A 27,032-nucleotide genomic window follows, 5' to 3' on the forward strand; every position below is an offset into this window, starting at 1 on the left:
CACATGCACCTACTCATACCTAAGATCATCTTCTGATGCCTCCGCTGGGTACCCCACCAGATGAGGTGTGGTGGATGGTTGCTGGGGGAAAGGGCCTTTTCAATGGGGACACCCATGCTACTGAATGTCCTCTCCAGAGAAGAATGCCTGGAAACTACCTTTGATATAATTTCAGCTCAAGGCAAATATCTTTTTATTTTCTCAGGACTTTAAAATCCATTAATTTTGACTGGTGATAATAAAATAAAATAATAATAATAATAACAACAACAACAACAACAACAACAACAACAACAACAACAACAACAACAACAAGCATTGTTGATTGATGTATTTTTAATCAATCTGTATTGTAAGCAGTGAAAACATGGCTATTACTTGACATATTATATTTAAAATAAATAAAATTATTTAAATGTTTTGAGTTACTTTATGGCTTTCTGTCAATATTATACCCAAAGCATTCATAATTCAGGAAGTTACAATCCCTTTTAAGCCAACACAAAATTTGCAAAGGCATTTTTAGAATGAAAATTCCAGTTTTCAAATGTCAAAAAGAGACATTCTCTTTATTTTTCAAAACATCTCAAATTTACTCTTTCACTTATAATATTAGAGCTTAGAATAACTGCTGTCTTTCATAAGGTTTCTGCCACCATGTCCCATTAGTGTTGGCTATTTGCAGTATGGTAGCGCTGCAGAGAGCTTGCTGGGGAGACCATGCATTAAAAAGAAAGGGACTCAAAAATAACTTAAACAAGGTTTTAATTACAAAAACTCCTTATACACTAAATACATTAACAACAAACCAGACCCAACCACCAACCCATCCCCCAGGGTAATGGGAGAGCTAGGTGCTGCTCCTTATATACTACACCCAATTGCTGCCACACCTTAATCAAATACAACTCAGCAGCACCTGCTATGTTTCACAGCTGTAAAGCTGGGTCTTGTTAGTTTGCTCTGGCCCTTGCTCTGGCCCCTTAAAGACATACACATTAGGTGGAACAATGATGAACCTTTACATTTAAAGTAACCATTCAACAATTAGATCAGGGGTTGTCAACCTTTTTGGATCAGGGGGATTAATTTTGAATTTTCAGAGTGCCAGTCACAAAATGGCTGCCATGGGGGGGGGGGTGGCATAACACAATAGGGAGAGTACAATCATGGTGAAACTTTTTCCATAACTGTTTTTCTATACAAGAAAAGACTTAACATGTTGAATTTCTGCCTTGGAAATAAGGCCGTAGCAGGAAAAGTGTATTAAAGAGCAAAAGAAAACAGCAGCAGTTTAGAACCCTGGTGTGCAAACAATTCACTTATCAATCGCATCTGTAGCTTCACTCATGAACTAAAAAACACTGACAGGCAAAAGCAGCCAGGCTGGCTCACTCCACAGAAATGGCTTAAAGGAGTTCATGCATATTTTGACACATAACTTTATTTATCGAAGGACTCTAGGCTTCTTTTAAAAAAAATAAAAAATAAAGCTGGGGCCCTTGCCCTGGGGCAGTAATGAAGGTCTTAATGTTCACCATGGCATGGCAGGTGTGGGCACTGCGCTGGGACTCCTGCACTAGATTACTATGAGATTTGTTTGTGGCATTTTCTTATAATCCATCCATACTGAATATTCAATCAAGAATAAAGCAAGCATGATTAGAAACACTATTCTCTTTGAGTTATGTGAAGCTACAGTTTTGGGCTTCTTCCAGCAGGGTAACTTCGAACGGAAAATATATTTCACTTTTCTTTTCATGTCCCTTGAGCAAAAGCCTGGTAGTGGATGAAATTTACTAGCATCTGACAGCAGTTTGGTGGTTTATGTAAAATTATTTTGTGGTCTCAGTCAAGTTCCAAGTGGGCCAGTGGCTTCAACTCCAAAACCACCAGTACAATTTAAGTTAACTATGCCTCAGAAGATAGCGCAATGCCTCATTTAAAAGAGGAACTGGCTTATAAAACCACCCTAAACAAAAAAAATCTCCCCGGGACCACAGATAATAATTGATGACGTGTATTACTACAGGCCGGGCGGGCAGGATTTGCAACCAATTCCTTTCCCTTTGGTTAAAACCCAAATGATATAACACATTAAGCCCAGAATAAACAGCACTGATCATTTAGCTTACACTTAAGACCGTGGGCAGGAGTTACATCCAGGAAGGAGGGGAGGAATAAGGGCTGAAGGGATACGAGTAGAGAAATATTGGCAATTTAATTTAGCTTCAAACATTCTAGGTTGTTTCAAGCACTTACAGGGTGCGCATTCTGAAGCTGCTACAAAGAATTTGGCTCCAATCCTATACAGTCTGCAGCTAACCTGCCACCTCCCTGGCGTTGATGAACTCCAAGTTCCATCAGTGCTAGTCAGCTTCCCCAATGGTCAGAGATAATGGAAGTTTTCCCTCAGAGCTGCTACTGCCATTATCTTTTCTGCCCAGCAACATCTCATCCAGAAGGCCAAAGGTTAGCCACCCCGCTACACAGCCTTTACTGGGAGTATGTCCCACTGAACTCAGTGAGAACTGAACTTCTGAGTAGGCAGCAAAAGGATGGTGGTGCTAGTTTCTTTTATTTCACCCAAACTTCACAAGAAGCTATGAGAAACGGTAGAGCAGTATGGTGTCAGAAATGCAATTCTGTCTTGGGTACAGCCCAGTGTGTTAGAACAGTGACACTTGGAAAGAAAATAAAGTGGCATATGATCAGACTGTGTCCATCCACCAAACCTCACAAGCTGGCTTTCAGTTTTTCCCTGAGATATCTAGCCAAAATTTACGAGCAGCATAGTCATAGGTTACATTGATCTCACATTCACCACCTCCCCTTGTTCCTGTACTCGTTTTTCATGGTTAGTCTTTCTTGGTCTTAATCACCATTCGGCCATTGATTTGTCCCCAACTGAATTTTACATTGCATTTATTTTACCTTTTTTTAAAAATGGCAACATTCACATTTATATTTTTCACTTTCAAAATGTTTGTATGAGAGACTTACCTTTAAGGACTCCCACAGAGGAAATTGTACAAGGGAGAAAGGAATCTGGAAATGGAGAGAAAAGGGAAAAAACACCTGTCACACAAGCAAAAATTATGCTGGCATGTTAGTCGGCTTTCTAAATTGGGAAGTTACTGTTCACTTGTTGAACTGTAGCTTATTAAATTTATAAATCCTGGAGGATTAAATTATGCACACGCCTTGTTAGATGGCTGGTTTTTCTACAGAACCTTTGACTCTGTTTAGCACATTCCCTGCCGAGAGGTTAACGTATTGTAATGAGGGTGGGCTCTAAGAGTAATAACTGGCACCATCTTAGTATGGTGAGTTTGAAAGTTTGACTCAACATCTGGGAAAGCCATACAGAGGATGGTTTAGAAGCTATGCACAGAAATCTAGCTCGCCAAAGAACTGCCAGTTCAGCTTTAGAGCTCTGCAGTGACAAAGGCTTAGGTTAAACCGAAGACTTAAAGACACTTTATAGGGGAAACTCTATTTATGATATCTGGCTCACCTCAATACTGACCACTGAAAATGGAGTCAGTCCTGAAAGTTATTAATAACTTGGGAACCAAAGTTGTCAGCACTTGAAAATGCAACTCTGGAGGCTAGCCATCTAACGTTTCCATCACTCAGCCACGGCTAGGCACCCAAATACTTGTCTGCCCCTCTTTTCAACTTCTGGTTTCAAAAATATAAATGGTTGAGTTGAAAATTTTCCATTCCTCATCCAAATATTCAAGGGCTTGACTGACAGTGGTAGAAGCCTTGGAAAGGTACCAATGACTACCACCACATGATGACTTTCTATAGCCTCTTGTAGAAAGACACTCAGTTCTGCGAGCAGACACAACAAATGCTTGGTTGTCCATCACTCCTTGCAGCTCCGTAACCCATGGCCCAACAGCCAGTCTCCAAAAAGAATTCCCTCTGTCTATGCATGAAATCCATTCATAAAATCCAAGACCACCACTTTGTGGTGTGGAACAGAGATTGTGTGAATTCACTCTGGGCCAGTGAGGCTGTGATGGGATATCTGGTTTACTGCACATTTAGTAAACCTTTATTTTCTGCTGGAAGATTAAGAAGCTACGGATAAAGACATTAGGTTCTAGCCATTAAATTGTCCAGGGATCTTTCTTTACAAAACAGTATGAAATAATCCCACAAACTTTAGTGAAACTTTCTCTGTTCTATCTTATTATTAATACTTACAGGCAAATCCTTGTTTGCTGCTTCTATGGGACGCCATCAACATAAAGGTACTTTTGTCTCTGTCCCTCTGAATTCAACAAGGTTTAAGCATTGCCTAACTGTGCGCTGGACTGCAGCCATTGTTATTTTATCATGTGCGTTATTTTATCATGTCCATAATGTGTTTTTCCAAAAACTGGTTTCTATAAAGGCGCTAGAAACTTTAAATGTAAAACATTATTATACTATGACTGTCAACATGACAGGCTTCAGCTCATACAAGTTTACATCATAGATTGTAGCTGTCCTATTAAATCTATACAGACTTACAACAAGGAAGAGTAAAGCTGAGAGCCAGCCATTCATTGTGACATTTAATTTAGCGTTATTCTAAAATACACTCAAGAGGCCTGGCATGCATTGTTTACGCTTTCTTTCCTTTTTTTATGAAGATGACTAACCCAATACATACATTTTTAACAAAACAGCAAAGAAACAGATGTAACCGCTTAACATTAATCTAATATATTCACTCAAAAAAACCACTTGCATCTGGCTATCTGTCCACATCACCATCTGCATGTGTCTCAATTTCAACTTCCAAAAATGGAAAGCCAGCATAATAAAATGTGAGTTTGTTGTGATACTAACTCTTATTTTTCATGGCTATGACTCTCTGTCTTAACTACCGTAGGTGAAGAAACAGGCCTTTCTGCAACAAATGAATCTCATGCCTCTAGTGACATTGTGGTACATGTGGTATTGAGGTTTCTCAACTGCAGTTCAGAGAATGAACATAACATTTCTAGTTCTGAAAGCTTGTTGTTTCCTACCAAAATCTTTGCAATATAGCCAGGCAGTGTCCTGAGTAAGGTCACTCAGTGAAATTCTTGGGAGAAAGGGGTGTAGTGATTGATCCAGCTACCAGAGGAAGAACACTCTTTAGTGTCCAGAGAGATGCACTCCATGCCTACTGGCGAGGCAACACTGGTTTGATTCCTTTCCCTCCCATACAAATGCCAGTTCCCAGGCAAAATTAGGCTCAACACTCAATAACTTGGCCTCAGTCTTTGAAGTAAGAGGGTAGCATTCACTCCTTTCCCCTTGTACTCATCCCTGTCTTCTCCACAGTAGCACCTCAGGGGATCTCTCCTTGGTCTTGCACTTTCTGCTGCAACACACTTCATACCAGTTCACCTAAGAAATCTACTCCAGTCCCTGTAGTTACCCAACCATGTTAGCTGCCCCTTCTTCTGGAGCTACTTTAGAAACTATAAGAGAGCAGTTGCAGTGGGATTTTGCAGCTACTTATTTTTCACCCCATCTTTCAAGCCAAAAAGGTTCTGAGAGCAGCTTGCATGACATCAGTAAACAAAACATGGCAGCTCCTCCGGCCAGCAGACCTATTATAATCTAAAAGGCCAAGGAAAGTGGGATAAGGAGGGAGGAGGAAAAGAAGCAGACTCAGGCACCAATTCTGAAAGCTGTGTGGTGGTTCAAAAATATCCACCTGGAATAGGAGCAGGCTTCCCATCTTCAGCAGCCTGAGGGAATATCTCCTGCTGGGTACAAGCTTACAGAGTGCAGATTTAACCTCCCTATGCTTCTTGTTAAGAACTGAGTCAGTCATGAAGGTGTCCCAGACTGCATATTTCAATACTACCCATGTTTGAATCATCACACCATCTTATGAAGGTCTGGACTATAACCCTTTTCTGGATCACAGAGATGAAGTTGGAAGGGGTACTTTGCCTCTCTCTAATTTTCATAATCGACAGTTCTCTAGAGAAACCTGCCCACTAAAATAGGAGAAAGCACACTTTTATAGAGTATACAGAGATGCAAGCCAGTTCTGAAAAAGCACTAGCAACTTGTATTTGGTCTACACCATGGGTAGGCAAACTAAGGCCCAGGGGCCGGATTCGGCCCAATCGCCTTCTAAATCTGGCCCGTGGACTTTCCAGGAATCAGCATGTTTTTACATGAGCAGAATGTGTGCTTTTATTTAAAATGCATCTCTGTGTTATTTGTGGGGCATACGAATTTGTTCATTTTCTCCCAAAAAATATAGTCCGGCCCCCCACAAGGTCTGGGGGACAGTGGACTGGCCCCCTGCTGAAAAAGTTTGCTGAACCCTGGTCTATACTTTAAATTTCCCCCAATAAATTCCTACCGTGTAGGCGGTAAGGTCTCTATCGCTCTACATCCCCCTCCATGTTTTTCAACACCACAAGAGTTAAAGATTATTGTCTGATTCATCATGTTGCACCTAATGATTAATAAATGAGTCTACACCACTCCTCTGCCAGGCAAAACTTAGCCTGACAGACACCTGCCACGGGAAATTTGTTATCTAGTCAGGCAGGAAGTGGCAGTGAGAAGAAATCAATGTCACTGCTGTACATTGAGCTGACAAACTGAAATCTCATAGGAAGTTTGTCATCGCAAACAAGGAAGAATTTCCCTTGTGGCATCTCAAAGACCCGCAGTAAAGGTCAAACATGGTTCTTATTTATCAGGGCCATGAAACTCAAGCGCTGAGATTAACTTTCTTCCTGCCCCCAATTTCAGGTGCCAAAGCCCTGTTCACTTTACAGCAAAAGCCGTAATATATTTATGAGGAGATAGAAACTTGCAAAAGGATGCCTTGCCCCTGAACAAGAATTAAGTGGATGATTACCTTGGGCCTGAAAAAGCAAATGCAATATTATATTTTATATATAGGGGGTGCCCAGGCTAGGGTAGAAGAAAAAACAGTTTTGCCCTTGCATGGAACCAGAATGAGGTCAAGCCCAATTCCAACATTACACCATCCAAAATGAAAAATTCAACATCCTGAGATTTTTGGGTTACAAATATTTTTAAATATTTCACATTCTAGCCATGTGGGCTTACAACCCAGGCTTGAAAATGTATGGGCAATGGATGCAGGCTGGATTTCAGAGGACTAAGGCAAATGACATCCAAGCCAAGGATAGATTCTTAAACTAGCCCCAGAGCAAAAAGATACAATATATTTATATAAATCGCACACTCACACAAGGAAGCTGATTCATACAGAACAAAGTCAATGGTCCATTTAGCTCAGTATTGTCTACAATGGTAGACAACAGTTCTCTGTGGTTTCAGATGATACATTCCCGGTCTGAAGATGCTTATAAATGAACCAGAGGCCTTTTGCATGCAGAGTAGATGTTCTACCAATGAATTAAAACCCATTCCTACTATTCTCCATGTGAATTATGGCTTAACTTGACACAAATATTAACATTTTTAATCCATCTCTCTCTCATGTCTTTGGCCACTCTATCCTAGCCTCACCAAAGCACACAACCGTGTAATTCTCTCTTTTCCCCTTTCATTTTCCTCAGAAACAAAAGAACAAACACACACACACAAAATGGCCCTTGAAGTAAATGTTTTCTGACGCAGACAATAAACGTCACCAAGTAGCAAGCTCATCAGTGTTCGAAAGGGAGGACAAGACAGGAGGGATTCCCTACTAACCCCAAGAAACCACAATTCCTTAAATAAACCGTGAATCTCATGCTGAGCTTCCCAGACAACAGGGAAATGCTAGTTTCAAGATGAAGATGAAGTCGGTTGCCATGGAAGTTGAACAGGTTTTATTTCCATGGGGTACTCAAAGGTACATAGTACCAGCAGCCCTTTTTGTTGTTGTTAAAAAGTGTGGCACTTACTGTAACCACTTCATGGCGAGTACTAGCATCTATTTTTCTAGAGAGAGACAAAGCATTGCTCGCAAGCTATCTACCCAACAGTGAGAATGTTAAGAACGTAACCCTGTTGGATCAGACCAAAGGCCTATCTAGTCCACCATCCAGTTCTCACAATGACTATCTAGAACTGATTGAATTCACTTACCATGTGAGTTTGGAATTCTCCAACAAGCAAAAAGAGAGGAGTGGCTTCTGAAGCCACAATGACCCAGAAATCCAGATTGAGAGCTGTGGTGCTGAGCCGAGGGGCAGTCTTTCCAAGCTAAAAGCAACAGGTTCTTTACCCACCAACATGACCTTCTTATCTACCTCAGACTTTTGATAGGTCTTCACCTGGTGATTCCAAGTGCAATTGGGGGGAAGGAGAAGTAGACCCACTCACATTTGTGTGCTCACAGACATTATTATAGAAATTAATTGTTATATACATAGAGTGCTTTCCCAAAGTGTTCGAAAAGTTTCACATACAGGAAGAATAAACTAAAATAAGACTTTAGATGCATTTCACAAACTGCAATCTCACACAAACCAGGAAATTTAAGAAAATGTTGCATTTTCCAAATATTTTTTCATTATTATTTAACTACCCTTTACACCATCTTTGACAGAGAAAAAAGTGGAGGCTCAAATACAGAGTCACAGATACAAAGACCGCTTTCTTTATGAGGTCATTCGAAGAGTGACAAAAATTGATTGGATTCACCGCAAGCCTTTTACAGCTCCACCACAATTAGGGTGATTAAAATGTCTTGGGGTGGTTTGTGAACTGATTGCATTTTGTGATTATTTTCCTAGAGAAATCACCGAAACAGAAGATCATCACGCCCTGCCAAGCATTGATATTTACACCTGAAATATGTTAAAACAACAGTGAAAATGTGTTCCACACATGTGGATAACTTTCTGCCAGCAAAATGCTGGCTGGCTCCATCAACTCTCCTACAATGTTCACAGAAAACAGACACCAGAATACCAGCTCTCTCTGCCTGTCTGGCTTGATGTTATATAGCTTTACTGATTATTCAGCAGAGTTGACTAACACTAGAATTACTTCCAGACGGACATCAATTATCCTAGAATGTTTTACAGATTAACATTGTCAATTTTCTCTTAGATACATATACTTTAACTCTGTAATACTGATAATAAGAAATAGATTCATCCCACTCGTGGCAACAAATGCTGCCAGTTTTATTGCTTTTGTTATTGAGAATTAACTCAGTCTTGTTTTATATATGGTAGCACGTGGTATATGTTGTTTAAGATTATATTCCTATACTCCCCAACTGTCCCTGCTTCAAGAGAAACAGCATCTATTTCTGAAGCATACCAAATTTGTGTCACCAAATTAGCACTTGACTATTGAACATGCTCTCCGGCTACAGCAATTTGGCTGGGCCAACAATATCTGCCTTTCTCTGAGCCTAATAGTAGGGTTTCAGGATTTCCAGTCCTGAAAAAGAACACACACAACACACACACAACAAACAGTCTTCCCTTTGTGACAAATTCCAGAGAGGTAGCTGTATTATTTTAATAGAGAAAAAACCACATGGGTCCTTAGATGTTTGTTTACGCTACTCATCTTGCTATGAAAATTTATCTCCACTAGTTTCTACATGGGAACAGGTCTCACTACTCATTCTGATCGGATCTTGTATTCTTTTGGTTGGATTTTGTACTCATTTATGCTTTGCACAGGAACGTGACACAGTCTCTTGCATTGCTTGTCCTTTTGTTCTCACTTTGTAAAAGTTTTCTCCTCCTACCCATATATATATACCTACTTAGAACCAAACCAGACATGATGCTAAACAAATCAGTTCAAGTGTCATGTCTACTTTCACAACTTTAAAATAACCAGAAAAGGGGAGGATTTCATCAAGATCAAGATCCTTTTTGAGGTGGAGCAACCAGAAATGTACAGAGTATTCCAAATGCAGTTGTGCCATAGATTTGTATAACAGCGTTCTGAAATCAGCTGTTTTGTTTTCAGATTCTTTCCAAATGATCCCTAGCATGGAATTTGCCTTTTTTGCACCAGTCGCAACACTGGTTCAGCATCTTCATCTAACCATCAACTATGATCCCAAGGTCTGCTTCCTGGCCAGTCACCCCTAGTTCAGACCACATGAGCATTTTATTTATATATATATATATATATATATATATGCTTTGGTAGATTTTCACGGGTACAGGAATGCAGGTTTTGGTGTCCTCGGGTGTCGCCTAGACACCCCAACTTTTACACGGGAAGACACCTGAGGACACCAAAACCTGCATATATATATATATATATATATATATATTTGCTTTCGTAGATTTTCACGGGTACAGGAATGCAGGTTTTGGTGTCCTCGGGTGTCTTCCCGTGTAAAAGTTGGGGTGTCTAGGCGACGTTTCGACGAGGTCTCACTCGTCATCTTCAGGCTGGTGCTTTCGGCTTCTTGTTCCAGTAACAAGAAGCCGAAAGCACCAGCCTGAAGATGACGAGTGAGACCTCGTCGAAACGTCGCCTAGACACCCCAACTTTTACACGGGAAGACACCCGAGGACACCAAAACCTGCATATATATATATATATATATATATATATATATATATATATATATGCTTTCGTAGATTTTCACGGGTACAGGAATGCAGGTTTTGGTGTCCTCGGGTGTCTTCCCGTGTAAAAGTTGGGGTGTCTAGGCGACGTTTCGACGAGGTCTCACTCGTCATCTTCAGGCTGGTGTTTTCGGCTTCTTGTTACTGGAACAGAGCAGGATCTCAGTGTTTGAGTTCCTATAAATACTGATCTCAGTGTTTGAGTTCCTATAAATACTATACACCACACCCCCTCAACAGTATTTATAGGAACTCAAACACTGAGATCCTGCTCTGTTCCAGTAACAAGAAGCCGAAAACACCAGCCTGAAGATGACGAGTGAGACCTCGTCGAAACGTCGCCTAGACACCCCAACTTTTACACGGGAAGACACCCGAGGACACCAAAACCTGCATATATATATATATATATATATATGCCCCAACAATATGCATCACTTTACACAGGCTTACACTGAATTGTATTTGCCAGTTTGGAGATGCCCTTTTAGACCTCCTCACAATCTCTCTCTTTTAAACAACCCTGAACTATTTAGTACAGTGGTGCCCCGCAAGACGAACGCCTCGCAAGACGAAAAACCCGCTAGACGAAAGGGTTTTCCGTTTTGGAGGCGCTTCGCAAAACGAATTCCCCTATGGGGTTGCTTCGCAAGACGAAAAAAATCTTGCATCCCCCTGCGGGTTTTTTTCGCTTTTTTCGCCCTTTTCTTAAGCCGCTAAGCTGCTTATCAGCTGTTCCGCTGATAAGCCGCTTAACAGCTGATTGCTGGAAGCCGCTTGACAGCTGTAGCGCTAATCCGCTAAGCTGTCAATGGGCTTGCTTCGCAAGACGAAAAAACCGCTATACGAAGAGCCTCACGGAACGGATTAATTTCGTCTTGCGAGGCACCACTGTATTGTCAGCAAACTTGGCTACTTCACTACTCACCCCTAACTCTAGATTGGTTATGAAAAGTCTATTTATTGATCTACTTATGAGTGATCTTTCATGCCAAACAATTTATATTTCAGCAGAACTATAACCCACAAGCCTCAGAGGTGCCTTTCACTGACCTCTTACCAGGTCAAAGAAACACCAATGGTCCCCAACCTAGGACCTATATATTGCCTCAATCCCAATTTAATCCAGATCTCAATGTTTGCACGGGAAAGTTTATTGCAGTTACGGGAAGGAATAGAACTGGAGAAACTCTCTGGTGCATTCTTATCGACACCTAGCAGGAGACGGGAATTGAATATTTATTCATTCTAGCTACACAACGTTTCTACGCTTTACAGGGCATGTTGACTTAACAATACAATACTGTAAGGAGCCTCAACCGTTGCTATACCATTCGACAGTAAAGTTTGCGAACTCAGAAGAGAAACTCCAGGGATGCTCAAGTACGAGAAGATGCCGCTGCAGTCAGTTTACACAAGTGAGAAAAGAAGCTGGGAGACAATTTGGAAACCTAACTTACAAAATGGGTGGATAAACAACATGGCCTAACAAAGGGCTTGACGGACTGCAGAGCAGGGCTTGGAAGGAAGGTAGCAGGCAAAGCATGTCGAAGAGTAGCAAAAACAGGAGAAAGGCAGACTCATTGAGAACTGAAATAGCCTCCGAAATGCTAGAATTCTTCCACATCAAGAGGAAACAGATGTCCATGGCTGGAATCTGCATGTGGCTTTATTCTCTTCTAAGATACAATAAAACTACTCTTCTGCTGAGGCTTTAAAACTTAAAGTTAAAACAGTGGCATGTCATGCCCAGTGCAGCTGCACCTTCTTCCCCCATCCTTTGTTACCCTTCAAAAAAAAAAAAGAGTAAGGGGGTGGGGTGGACAAACAAGAGCACAAAAAAGAGAGGGGAAAATGGTATGTGCTCTCAAAACAATCTAAAAACTACAGATGTTCCTACTAATCTGCAGCAAGCATTTGTTTATTCAGGTTCTGTCTGTTTCTGAAGCAGGACAGCTTTGCCCTCCAAATTATCTCCCTTTGCAAAACTCTAAAATAAATACTGGAAGAGGAGATCTGTATAAACAGCCTCAGGAGAGAACTAGCTCACCTCGTAGTACTGAAGGTCTTTGTTTAGTCCAACAGGTGTAGCTTTGTTTTTCTGTGGAGATCCTGAATACCTCATCCTAGCAGTTAACACATGGTTAAATTAAAACAAACAAATGGTCTCAATTAAAGCAATGGGTGAGAGGCAGGCAGAGGGGCTGGCTGCCCCCATATGGTCAAGAAGCGTTTCCCCCTCCCCACTTTGCCCAGAGGACATCAAGAAAAGAAGAAATAAAAGGGAAGAATTGGGGGAAAAGGAACAGAGGGTGACTGCCAAGACCCAGAGAACTTCTTTTAAAGTATCACAAAATCCACTAAGCCATTTCTAAATTAGTTCTTCTAAGAGAACTGCACAAGGACATTTTTGCCAGAAATTAAGTAAAGTGATTAAGAGTCAGGTATTTTTATACCCCGTCCTCTTCTTCCCCAGCTAATGGCTTGCAAAGCATAACCACAGCCAGTAGCCTCTTCCGTTTTGCCACAGCTCTCTGGTTCCATCATGTCAGGGGATAACAATGGGCATGAACATGATGCACATGGTTTCCCCTGGATTCTCATTCCAGCTTCTTGCACCAGTGTTGGAGCATGAGAAACAGGCTTTACACATCGAAAAAGCAACAGAGAAGCAGCATGGCACAGGCAGAATCTATACTGCACTTTCCGGTATATGGACTAAACCAGATTATCTAGTACAGCACTAGCAGCTCCCAACCTTTGGAATGCAGAAGGGCAGATCAACAAGTCCTTGAGTGGTTTCAGCAAACCAACCCACAGTGCAGCTGATCTCTGGTTAGGAGTGAAGAGAGTAGTATATGTTTTGAATCTTGAATTATCTGCTTCATGTACAGAACAGGGCAAGACACCCTGCTGGCTTCCTGAAGAACTTGACCTTCATGTAAGTACAGCTGTAATTGTATTTAAGCATTCCAAGAAGTTGCAAGGCTATTCATTCAGGCATTCAGATCTTGCTTGTGCAAAGACTCCGTAACGTCATCATCACAAAGGCTGGAAAACAATTCAAAGTGCATGGCTGTTCAACCATCTAGGAACAGAACAAGAAGCCTGAAGATGAGGAGGTGGCAAATGATTTCTGACGAGCAGATACAAGACAAGCCACTGCCACACACCCTTCCCAATTGCCTCGTGGCCCTCATTCAATTTGCAAGGTTGCAGTGTATAGGAAGAAGCCACTCCATTCTTAAACGTTGATGAACTCTTTCAGGATATAGACCTTTGCTCTTCAGCTAACTGGATCACAGTGAGCTTCACCATAATCCCACTTTTCCTCAATTTCTTGTCTCCCAAGAAATTATATTTAAGGAATGGGCCATATCTCAGAGGTGGAGCATCCATTTTGCCTGCAGAAGATCCAAGCTCCATCTCCAGGTAGGACTGTGAGAGATGCCTGTCCAAAACCCTGGAGAGCTACTGCCACTCAGGGTAAACAACACTGAGCTAGATGGGCCAATGGTGTGACAGAGTAGAAGTCAACTTACTGCATTCCTCTTGCCAGAACCTTGTTTTTAGCCTACAGTTTAGTTCAGCTTTCCACAATCTGGTGGCCTCCAGATGTTGTGGGATACAACTCCCAGCAGCCCATCAGTGGTTAGGGCTGATGGGAGTTGTAGTCTGAAATGCCTAGAGGGTGGCTGGCTGGGGAAGGTTGGTCTAGTTTGTCAAACTTAATCTGCCATAGGCTTTCAGCCCACATCCTTGTGCAACTGGATCTCATACACAACCCCATGCCACCATCACTCCCCACCCCTTCTCAGCATATATCTTCTGGCCTTCAAGTTGGGAGAGATCAGCACAACCCCTATTTGGTTTGTGGGTTTCAGACATGCTCAATTAGCATACCTGACACTCTAAATGCTCTCCATCTGGAAATGCTTTGACTCTCAGAAATATTTTGGAGGGGCGGGGGGAGAATCAAAGGTTTCAGTTCAATTCCACTGAATGCCCTAGGACACAGAAACCTCACCAACCAGATGTACTATTCACGTTTGTGGTGATTTTAAAAACACCAAGATGGTATTTTGTTTGTTTGCTTGCTTCTGTTCACCTGTCCCTTTTGTGCCACATAACATTTTTCCACAACTTTTTTTTTGTATAGAGCAACATCTCATTTCAATTATCATGTCCCAGTAAATATGAGGCAGTGTATATTTTGTCCTCCAAGTTCACCTCTTCACCCATAATAGGATTAAAAAGTTGGTTTAAAAAAAGAACAGAAGACAGGCTGAAGCAACTCTTTAGTGAGAGCACAGAAATAAATAAGATGCTAGATATCAAAATATCACTGTATACATACCTCCCAGTAAGCAGCCCAAAGTCACTAGCAAGATCATTTGGGCTGAAATTTCAATGGGAAACCCCTGCATAACAGTTTCATTGAACTATTCAAAAGAATAATAGAAAGTGAAACCGCAGCCAAGGTCATTGAATGAGACAAAGACACTTCATTTCACTTATTTACACGAAAAAAATTGAAAATATTCCCCTTTTATTCAGAGAATTTGAACTGGAGAATTTTATAGCAACCAATGATGTAGCCGAAACCAAAAATGCAATGTAAGCAGAAAGGGGCTTACCCGCAAAGCATAGCAGAAGAACAATGCTAATGGTGGTCAGCTTCCCTCAAAGCACCCCTAAAAAGCCAGGTATAAAGCAGGTGACTTTAAGATGGGGTCAGCAAGACTTCCAAGGGGAGAACATTCTACAGAACATATGCAGCGTGGTTTTATCTTCAGCCTAATGTGCAAGGACATAAGCAGCAACAGGGCACAAGACTAGATCTAACAATGCGCCATGGACAGGCCAACAGGCCCTTCCTGTTCTTGTCCAAGTGTGACACAAATCTCTACTTCCTATGCTACTTGTACTATCCTTGCTGTTGACTGGTCATCTATGGTTTAGTCTGGCTCTGGTTTCTGACAGAGACAGAGCTCAGGCAATAAATATAAGTGCTGCGCCAAAATATATATCCTTTGATTCCCCCCTCCCAACCATTATCCAACAAGAGAAAATAAGTTGCATGAAAATTCAAAGGAGAAAACTGATGTGAAATTTTCATGAGTGACATGCAGGGGTTTTGATGTGTATTCCTTACTTTCCAGCTAGCCAAGGAATGTTTCTGGCTGTCTTTTCTTTCATTCAACAAATAATCTCACCAGCGGTCTTCACTCTGCAGCCTTCCCAGGTGTCTGCACTTTGATTAAAGCCCAGGGGAAAGACACCATGAGATGGGAGGAATTAAGTCAGGAAGTGTACACAGCCTAGGAGGCTTCAAGAGTGCTGGGAAAATATTTACTTGTGGGAAAAAGAAAACACACACAGCCTTGACCCATGCTAAAGGTAGAACCCAAAATGGGTACCCGCCAAAATTCTGAAGAGATTCTCAAGTGCCCAGAGAATGAAGCAGAAAGATGGAAGTCTCTTTTGCAGGAGGGGGACGGACAACCTTTGGCATAGTACTAAGATAAAATAAAAATACAACCTTCCAAACCTTATTCAGCAGTTTTGAAATAAGTTTCCAAAAAAGAAGAAAAATGTAGTTAAAATAAATCTACAAATGATGGTGACAGAGATACAGCACAGATGTTGAAGGAATTCTAGATCAAGCTACAGCTTCTCTTTGACATCCCCTAGTGTTAGAGAAAGGAGGGAAAGCAACTATGAAGCTTTACAATTTCATGATTTTCTTAAATCTAAGTATTAAGATTTTTTTTCCTTAAGTACATAAAATACAGGCAACTAGACTTCTGATGCAGCCTAACATGATAATTTTGAAGCTTTCATTTGCAGTCTAAAATATTGGCAGATTTCTAGTTCCAAATCACATTTGTGAAGTTTTGGATCGTTGTGGAGTCAGTACAATGCACCCCTGATTTCACGAAGCAGCCTATGAAATGTTACCAGGGACACGCCTCCAAAAGATGTAAATAAGCTGTAACCTTCTAAATGATTACGCATTTTCAGCATCTTCCCATGGTCACTTACAACAGTGTGACAATATGCAGAGAGGGAAAAGAGCCCAACCGAGAAACTGAATATACAGCAATCCACTTGTACTTGCTGTTTTCAAGGCAAAGATACAAATCTCATAGGATAACAGATGAGTTTAGCAGCTCTGGAAGAATGAAGGTATTGTTTAACAGGAAGCAGATGTATGTCAGATGGCAAACTCATTAGAGTGTCCCATCGTTAAAGGAAACAGGATAACAATGAGCCATCTGAAAAAATGTGGAGGGATCAGGAAATATACAAGCCGCAGCTAATCTCCTATTTATTGGTAGGTAATGCCTTTAAGTCATGCACATGCATTGAGTTTAGGACCATGAAGGACAAAACTTTGTTCACAGCAGAGAGAAAAAACCAAAACCCTGTAACAGCCAGCCCTTTGAGCATCGAACACGGCATGGGGGGTGGGGAAAAAGAGACTTCTGAAGCACAGATGTAAGAGAAGAGGGCAAGGACCTTAGTATTTGAAGATGAAACCCATTATTTCTCACAACCAAAACGTTTCCACCCAAAAAGCTTTACATTAGAACCATCTTCTCAAAATGAGCATTTTGAGGACCGCAATCTATTGTTCCATTTGGCCATGTCCAACACTTGAGTGGAGATTTTGGATTTGATTAGATATGGGAAGTCATTCTGGTTTCAGCAGAAGAGTTTTAAGCATGTGCTTCAGCTCATCCACTGAAGCGACGGGCTTGGGAAAGGGCTTTGCTTTGACAAGGTCATGCTCACTTAGTACAACTGCGACAGGCAACACCAGCAGTCCAACCCTATGCAGACTTGGGCACACCTTAGTGAAAGGAACTTAAAATGAAATCAATGGTCTTGTCATGCCAAACTCTACTCAGAAAAGCACCCCAGATTTTAACAGACTAAAATAAAAATCCATCCATGTCCTTACTCTGTAATACAGTGGTACTTTGGGTTAAGTACTTAATTCGTTCTGGAGGTCCGTTCTTAACCTGAAACTGTTCTTAACCTGAGGTACCACTTTAGCTAATGGGGCCTCCCGCTGCTGCTGTGCCGCCGGAGCACGATTTCTGTTCTCATCCTAAATCAAACTTCTTAACCCGAGGGAATATTTCTGGGTTGCGCAGTCTGTAACCTGAAGCGTATGTAACCTGAAGCGTATGTAACCCAAGGCACCATGTATATTTCATTAATGGTCTTTACAGCCATAGCACGCACTGTAACTCTTCAACTGTTTGACTTCACCGCCTAAGGAACATTCTTCCATTGTCTCCTAAGACAGACAGATGCCAACCTAAAACCTAAAAATGTTAACAATACAAGTGGAAGGGACCCTGCCAAAAAACACTTCAGTTCAGAGCTATAGTCATACCACTCCATTCTCTTCCCCACCCCAAGCTTGTCAGCATTCCATGATCACTGAGCGCGCTCAGTCCTCGCTGAGCATTTTTGGGGAGTGCCTCCCCCTTAGTGTTTTTTTCTAAACAACTTCTCCAAACTTCAGGGTCACCCCAAGTCTGCTGACACCTCCCCTGTTTTGTGTGGCCAGTAAATTAATAATTTCAAAGGAACACAGTTCCAGTTTTAGAATGATTCCGAAGGCAGGAGCAAAGTATCCCAAGAGGCTGCAGTGATTCTGATCGTTTATTGCTGTCTTTTCTTGTCTGCGCTGATGTAACTGAATTATGCGCTAAAAAGAGAACTGCGGAGAAAGGCAAATGACTACACGTGAGCCCTGCACAATAGTGGATAGAATAAATCCCAATTCATTCCTTTCCCGAGACTTTTTTTTTTTTTAGCTAGAGAGATCATGCTGATTTTATCTTGCACCGTCATCTCCATCATGTGGCAGAGAAGTTTATCGCAGAAGTTTTTTCAAGCAGTGAAAACAACACGCATTCCAGTGTCACTGGCTTAACTTTCACATCTCCGGTCTGCACTGCGCGAACACTGCCAAGTGATGCATATATCACTCCGAGAGCAATTCCCAAATGCTGAGAATACCTTCTTGTTTATTTATTTCTTAGAATAATTCTATGCCCCTATTGCAACGGTTTGCAACAATATCAAAACATGAAACCAGACAGTAAAATCAGAAGAAGTTAAAAACAAGTTAAAAGCAAAAGGAAATTAAAAATGAGCATCAGTAGACCATTGTTGGGGTATGTACTCTTAATTGCCTCCAAAGGCTTGGGGAAACAGAAAAGTTTTCACCAGGCGTATAAAAGTTGTAGAGTAGGAAAACTCTCTTCCTCGCCCAATCTTATTCTACAATCTGTGGTTCGGATCTTCCTGGTGTTTTTAAATATTGTTTTATTATACTCATGTTCTGCTCTTAAACAGGTTGGAGATATATTGAAGCCAAACAGTTATGAACCTGATCAAATGTGTGACCACTCTCCAACCTGTTTAAGAGCAGGATATGAGTACATATGAGGAGAGAAACAAGAGGACAGGAGAATGGACCCCCAACCACACAAAACAAATAATCATAGAGTTGGGAGGCAAATCCAAAAGTCTAATCTAAGTTGCTCGTGCTACAATAAATCCATTCCTACCACACCTGGTAAGTAGCCAGGGTTCAACACAAGTCCTTGCTTCTCCTCCTGCCGCCCCGCTTCCAAAAGAAATCTCCACTTCTGATCCTTTAGCAAATGACACACAAAATACAGTGGTACCTCGGGTTACAAACACCTTGGGTTACAAACGCTTGGGGTTACAGACTCCGCTAACCCAGAAGTAGTAGTAGTAGGAAATCCTTGTGGGTGGGGGGAGGATGTTACAGCGGTACTTCTGGTTCCGAACTTAATTCGTTCCGGAGGTCCATTCTTAACCTGAAACCATTCTTAACCTGAGGTACCACTTTAGCTAATGGGAGCTGCCGCCGCGCCACCACGAGATTTCTGTTCTCATCCTGAGGTAAAGTTCTTAACCCGAGATACTACTTCCGGGTTAGCGGAGTCTGTAACCCGAAGTGTTTGTAACCCGAGGTGTTTGTAACCCGAGGTACCACTGTATTTGTTTCTGGAGATCATGGCACTGATAACCAACAAAGGGAATGAGGTGCAATACATTCATTCATAGCCAACCTTCCTTCAAAGCAGCAGAGATGCTTTTGCCTTAGTTCATTTTATCCTCACAACAGCCCTGTGTGTGAGACTGAGAGATGGTAAGTGACCCAAGGGGACGTTTGAATCGAGATCCTTCCAGTCCTAGTCCGACATTCAATCCATTAAATCACACCGGGGACTGCTGCATTAGCCTTCTCTGCTGCCTGAAGCTCATAACTAACTCCCCCAACAACCCATTCATGCCTTCCTTGAGAGGTCCAGTTCACACTTTGAAAAGGCCACTTTGGACTACACAAGGAGCATTCATTCTGCTTGTCCAGACACTTCGAAGCCTCCCTGTGCAATTGCTTTAAAAAGAATAAAGAAAAAGACTGATCTTAAAAAGAAAAGAAAAAAACTTTTTACTTGCTTGCTCTGGAACACATAGTGCCATAAGATAAATGGCAAAAGCCTTTACTATGTCAGGACAGCTAAATAAAATCACAATAACATTCCACCTGCCAAGCTCCAAAAGCACCGCACATGTAGAATTTATACAAGCTGAACTGAAGTTATTCCAGGGCATGTCATAACATTTAGTCATTTCTGCAATGTGTACTGTTAAAAATGGTCTGGAGATGAAATGAGTGCCTACGAAAGGGCAACCACATCTCAAGGAAACCAGGGCAAGCAAAGAGTATATGGAGATCTTCAGGCTCCCAGCTGCATTCCAAGGGTGTTTAATTTTGCCTCCTATGTTTTGGGCAACGTGTTTCCACAGTGCTTCTAAAAATTCTATAATCCAGTAAAAATAAGCTTCAGTGGGGCTTAATAGCAGCAAACAGCCTTTGCGTTTATGCTGAGATTTTTATACACCGCTATCCAAACCTGGGCTTGTTAAGGATAAGCAGGAGCCACAAACACGTCTTGGCCGCCATAAATTGTCTGCAGTTTGTCAGTTCCCATAAACTAAAGCACAGAGTTTCCATAATGACAGCATCAAATGAAATATTTTAAATGGTCATCTCTTCGTAGGGCACTTCAGCAAGTGCTGACCTTGAAAAGCAATATTATGAGAGTACCATCTTAAATTACTCTCCAGTCATGATGGCAGGTCCTAACACTGCTCAGGAAAAGCATCGTCAAGGGACTGGCTCCGGCAGGCTTGGGGAAAGGCTTCTGTGGCATAACCCCCAAAAGGTACACTTTAGCCAAGTGCGAAAGCTAAAGCATTTTCCAGCTAGAGCACAGGTAGCATGCCACTGTACTTGGGCCCCGAGCTGTATTGTCTTATCTTTCAATAATATTAAACAACAGAGCACAGGGCTGGCACACCCATGAGGCAAACTGAGGCAACTGCCTCAGTTGGCAGGATCCACAGGGGCAGCAGATCTGGCCTCCAAGGAATGCATTGACAACTGCTGCTGCTGTGGTGACAGCAATGGCTGTGGTGCTCTCCTTGGAGGCCGGATCATTGCCTCCTTGGCAGCCCACTTCCCAATGCTCCTTCTACATGGCCTCTTGGTGAAGAGGTGGTAGTGCTGGTCTCTTCCTACCCTTCTTCCCAATACAGATCTTTATTTTCCCCCTGTTCCTGATGTAGATCTTCACTCGCCCCTTCTTACTTAGCGGGGGGCACGGGAGCCATTTTGTGGTTCATCTCAGGGGACTAAGTGTCTTGGGCCGGCCCTGACAGAGTATACCAGTGTTTTTCAAGCTTCATGAAGCAGCTGGTGGTAGCACCCATGCATTTTGTTCTGGGACTGTAAAACTGACTAGCTTCCTTGGCCTGGATTTTCCATCTGGCGCTCCATGGCAGGGTCAGGGAAATGGTTGCCTTCCATATGATATTAGACTATAACTCCCATCACCCTTCACCATTGGCTGATGCAGCTGATAGGAGACAGTGTCTGGCAACATATGGAAGATGACAGGCTCCCCACTCCTAGGCTCTACGAATTGTTTGTCCTGTAAAATATTATTTGTATGTTTGTCAATTTTTTTGCCAGTGCAGAAGTTTGCGGAAGTTAAATGTGTGCAGTGTGACCTACCAAGAGGTAGTCAGGTCATTCATTCATTTATTCATTCCAAATTGCCTAGCAACTTTCTCCAGTCTTAGTTATACCAATATGGTCATTCTGAATATAGGTATCATGCATTTACGTATTCAGATTTTTCTTAATGAAAGTAATCTGAAGTTCTGCACACTGTATACATTACAGTAACTTACACGGGGGTTACGTTCTGGGGATCGCACCTAAGTTAAAATTTTGGACTGGGTACAGTTGCAATTGCGATTGCCAAAGCCTCCCCCCCCCCCAAATGACCACCCCCTTTTTAACTAGTTACATTGCTTTTGTCAGGCGTGTAAAGCTGAATGTGCACAAGTTAAATGGATGTAAGCTGCAGGCTTACTGTATTTATGTATTTGGATTTTGCATACAGTAGACTGATTTGAGATCTCCAGTCATAAGCAGTCTACAAATAGATGAAATGAAATGCATATCCTGCCCTTAAAATGCATCTGCCTTGCTAAGAGTGGTTTACACTAACAAAACGAGCAAACCTCTAATAAAATAACACAAAAACAGTTAGTGTTTTGCCTCCTAACAATGTAAGGTTTCTTCAGCTAGGAGTAATGCAACACTCAAACACTTCCAGCTTTCAGACCAAACTAGCTAACTATCTCTATAGATGATACGTTTTATAAAATAGCCTCCTTGTGATTATATGTGTGTAACTTGATTGCGCCCTATACCAAAGCTTCCATCATTCCTGAACATTGGCTATTCTGGATGTGATGGGAGTTGTCCAACAATATCTGGACAGCCACAAGTTCCCACCCCTGCAACATTCCAGTAGTAAACTTAAAGAAAACGTTAAAACACTTTATTGAAACTCCGTATACAGTGGTACCTCGGTTTACGAACTTAATCCATTCCGGAAGTCCGTTCTTAAACCGAAACCGTTCTTAAACCGAGGTGCGTTTTCCCTAATGAGGCCTCCCACCACCAGTGCCCTTCCACCGTTCAGATTCCGTTCTTAGACTGAGGACACTACCGTAGTGACACTAACCGGGACACTACTTCCAGTTTTGCAGAGTTCGTAAACCGAATAGTTTGTAACCAGGGCTCTTCTTAAACCGAGGTACCGCTGTACACACTTTGCCGTATACATATATTTGTCTTAGGCTGCAATCCTAAGTACCCTTAGTACAGGTATGTATATAGATTTGGCAAATTAAATATGAAGAAGCTTTTATTATTTACGCTCGTACTGCATCTCACAATAGTCAATACTCACTCAAGAGGGGAAATCAGTACTTTGTTTTTATGCACTTTACAACAGAAAGGTAAACTTTTTCATCATTCCCACATCATCATTATTCTCAAAGGCAGCTTTCAAAAGCAGAACATTGTCATTTCGTCACGAAAAGCTGTTTTCCACGGCACAACTGGTAGTTTAGAACAAACACAGTTTTCCATTCTAAAATACATTATTTAGATTTTATGTGATGTTGCTCTGAAATCTGTGCAATAATCTCCTTGCCCTCATACGCTGCTTAAGGTTTAGAGAATTGTTATTCCAGTATTGCGGCCCCTGTCTACATATAGTGGTTCAAATTGAAGCGAGACAATCCAAAGTTATCCATTCCAAAAAGTATTTACATATAGAATAGCTATAACGTCTTAAAGGAATCGGACCCAGAATTCTGTTTTCTGTAAGTTCTCGACACTTTGTCCTACTAACCTGCAGCTGCAGCCAGGCAAGTAAGCAAAAAACAACAACAGGAAGCCTATTATGTATAAATCATTTAAGCACCTGCATTGAGATTCACTGCTCCTTCAAGATAATTGCGGTTTTTAGGAGCTCCCAAATGATCAGGGGCTGCAAATGAATTCCCAACTACCACCCTGCTGTCAGAGTGTGTATTTTATTGGGCAATTCATTACCTTCCACTGGAGTTCAACCCTTACGACGGCTACTTGAATGAAAATTTCAAGATTATAAGCTGCTGAAGCTGTGGCACCTGTAGTTTTTGTTTTTCCCTGTAATTATCTAATGATAGGCAATTAGATTCCTTAAAGCTCAGGCAAAACACGTAGCATAACCCAAAAACTCTTTTCCTTCAGGAAAAAGACCTCAAGCCCAGTGGGTCATATTATATTCAAACGGATGACGCAAGCAAGTTGCAGGTAATGAAGATTAATTCCCAGTTCGTGTTCTCAGCAGCATTCACAGAAACAAAAGTGAATCCAAAAAGAGAGGCCTTCCTCATTTTTCCTCCTGAATAAGAAGAGGCAAATAAGGCATTCATTCCGCACAGCCCTTCATGGGAACAGGTCCCTAGACTACAATTTGCAGAAGAACCAATTAACAAGTTAAAACTCCTACTGAAAATATCTAAGCTTCCAAACCATTTAATTACGAAATGAAAATGATCAGATTCCGTGAACTGAAATAAATTGAACAGTGAGTCTGAGATATTTCACCACTTGTCCCCAGATTCCAGTTCCTCTGGGTGATATCCAGTTGTCCTAGCAGAACACGCTTCTGCTTGTCCAATTGGACTTTTATTTCCTCTGCTCCCACAGACCCACACCCACACAAAAGGTGGTGGGGGACTCTCTAGAGCAGTGGCTCCCAACCTTTTTTTTTTGGCCATGTCCCACCTAAGCATCTCTAAAATTCTGATGTCTGCTCCCTGTGACATATACCGTATTTTCCACTCCATAAGACGCACCAGACCATAAGACGCACCTAGTTTTTGGAGGAGGAAAACAATAAAAAAAATATTCTGAATCCCAGAAGCCAGAACAGAAGGATCGCTGCGCAGCTGTTCTGGCTTCTGGGATAGCCGCATGAAGCTTCTTCAGGGCAGCAGGATGAAGGCTCTCCCTGCCCTGAAGAGGCTTCGCGCAGCTAAGCCAGAACCTAGAACAGCGAGAGGGAGCGCTGCGCAGCGATCCCTCTCACTGTTCTGGCTTCTGGCTTAGCCGCGCAGCCTGCATTCGCTCCATAACACACACACACACATTTCCCATTACTTTTTAGGAGGGAAGAGGTGTGTCTTATGGAGCGAAAAATACGGTAATTCTTATTATTCAAAAAGTGAACTCCTATTCATATGGAGGAAGCCTAAAAGGCCATTAACTGTTAATAAGTCATTCCTGAATTGCCCCCCCCCCCCGGTGGGGCATATGCCCCACGTTGGGAACCCACGGCTCTAGAGCATATTGGAGAAATGCAGAGGTCTGCAGGAAGTTAGAGAGGCAGGGAAAAAGTCCTGCTGAAGAATTGGAAGCCTGCTCATGCATGATTAGATTTCACCCTCTTTATTCCCACAACTCACCCTGCCTTCAAGGTGGCACCCAAGAAGAATTTTCTAAAAGCTACCCGGTGGAAGCAAAACACCATCGCACCTAGGCAGTTCTGTGACTCCTCTCCTACTGACCCGTGTCACTTGAGCACTAACTGTCCTCTCAGCTTGCAGCTCCGCTTCTACTGATGATTGTGGGTTGCATGCAATGCTAATCCTACGCAGAGTAGATCCACCGAAGTTAACAGACAAGACTAACTAAGGTTCATTAAGTTAAATGGGTATACTCTGACTCCCTGGAAAAGACACTGATGTTGGGAAAGATTGAGGGCACAAGGAGAATAGGACGACAGAGGACGAGATGGTTGGACGGTGTTCTCAAAGCTACTAACGTGAGTTTGACCAAACTGCAGGAGGCAGTGGAAGACAGAAGTGCCTGGTGTGCGCTGGTCCATGGGGTCATGAAGAGTCGGACACGACTAAACAACTAAACAACAACTCCTCTGACTAGAACTTTGTGGGATACAATTCTATGGTACAGGACTGCTGCTGCTACCTCAACCAGCTTTTGATCTTGCATGGTCCGCCATTGCGTAAAACTCCTGCTTGCTGTCCACTGTTTCCAGGAATCCAACTATCAAACCATCGCATTGGATAGAACGAAATGAACAAACAGCTGAATCAATACCACCTCCCCAGATTGAATACAGTGACCCCAATTTCTCATTTTCCCTCGATATCTCCACCTGAAAAAAGCCACATGTGCTTCAATGCCTTCAAGGCACACACACACACGAGCTAAACGCAGGCTATATATTTTAGTTACTATATGTCCACTGAAGTGAATATAAACATTAAGTTAAAATTTAAAACAAATATATTTATAAGGCAGCAGCTGCTTTAGCCGTTGTGAAATTAAATAAAACGGCTCCAGATTTCTCCATTTATGGAGCCAGCTTGTGACAAGAGAGGACAGGAGCAACTTGACCTCTCTCTAAGCAAAAAGCACAAGAAGCAGCATTAAATTATTATTCGGTATCAAGGATGCTCAAAGATTTTGTTCAGTGCACGTTTTTAGGGGAACCAACCTAAGTTTCTTACCCGACCCTTCCTGGATTAATAAATGATAGTGGGCCTTCTATGTAGTGGCACCTACCCTGGGGAACGCCCTCCCATCAGATGTCAAGGATATAAATAACTACAGTCATACCTTGGTTTTTGAACAGCTTAATTCTTGAATGTTTTGGCTTCCAAACGCTGCAAACCTGAAAGCGACTGTTCTGGTTTGTGAACTATTTTTGGAAGCTGAATGTCTGTCGGGGCTTCCATGGCTTCCGATTGGCTGCAGAAGATTCCTGCAGCCAATCGGAAGCCGCGCTTTTGTTTCCGAACGTTTTGGAAGTCTAATGGACTTCTGGAATGGATTCCGTTAGACTTCCAAGTTACAACTGTATACAACTTTTAGAAGACATCTTAAGGCAGCCCTGCATAGAGAAGTTTTTGATGTTTTACATTTTGTTATGCTTTTATATTTGTTGGAAACCGCCCAGAGTGGCTGGGGCAACCCAGTCAGATGGGCGGAGTACAATTCCTCTTCTTCTTCTTCTTATTACACAGCTATCCTTCGGTAGTTGCACTTTTCCATATTTTGAGATGCCATTCCTGGCTGAGGATGTAAGAAGGGTGGGCTATACAGGCCACTGGTGCTCCAGCAAGCTCATATTATATTCTTATGGTAGTCTAATCATGAGGGTCTCAATGACCACCTTCTGATTTAGATGGCTATTATATTTCTGACTTCCCTGCAGTAGGTGTCAAAAATGTTATCTTCCACCTGCAGTCGGAAGCAGTACAGTGCATTCTACCATATCACCATTCAATTTCCTAATTCAGCTTTATGCATAGACCAGCAGATCCCCAGGACATTTGAAAGAATATAAGAATTCTCAGAAGGATTAGCTGTAGAGAGAAGGCAGCTTTCATGTGTGGGTTTGTAGATGGAACATCACAGCAACCCACACAGAGTGTCTGAAAAGTGGTCTTCTCTTTCTCTCTCGTCAACCTTATGAACTTGTTTGG

The 27,032-nt window shown here is 42.0% G+C and overlaps 1 protein-coding gene across 4 annotated transcripts in view; it reads right to left on the reverse strand.

Moving 5' to 3' along the window:
• SLC25A26 (solute carrier family 25 member 26) overlaps positions 1–27,032 on the reverse strand; it is a 116,737-nt gene that overhangs the window by 33,745 nt on the left and 55,960 nt on the right. For 3 of the 4 annotated variants that reach the window (XR_014165919.1, XM_081903266.1, XM_081903264.1), the window contains one exon: positions 3,004–3,048. The exons of the other annotated variant lie outside the window; for it this stretch is intronic. Coding sequence is in view for 2 of the 3 variants with exons in the window: in XM_081903266.1 (XP_081759392.1) it covers positions 3,004–3,048 (45 nt within the window). In the remaining variant the exon portion in view is untranslated. The remainder of the gene's footprint in view (positions 1–3,003; positions 3,049–27,032) is intronic. 4 annotated transcript variants of the gene reach the window in all.

Source organism: Podarcis melisellensis (genome assembly GCF_964234715.1).
Source record: "Podarcis melisellensis genome assembly, chromosome: 2".
Taxonomy (NCBI): domain Eukaryota; kingdom Metazoa; phylum Chordata; class Lepidosauria; order Squamata; family Lacertidae; genus Podarcis; species Podarcis melisellensis.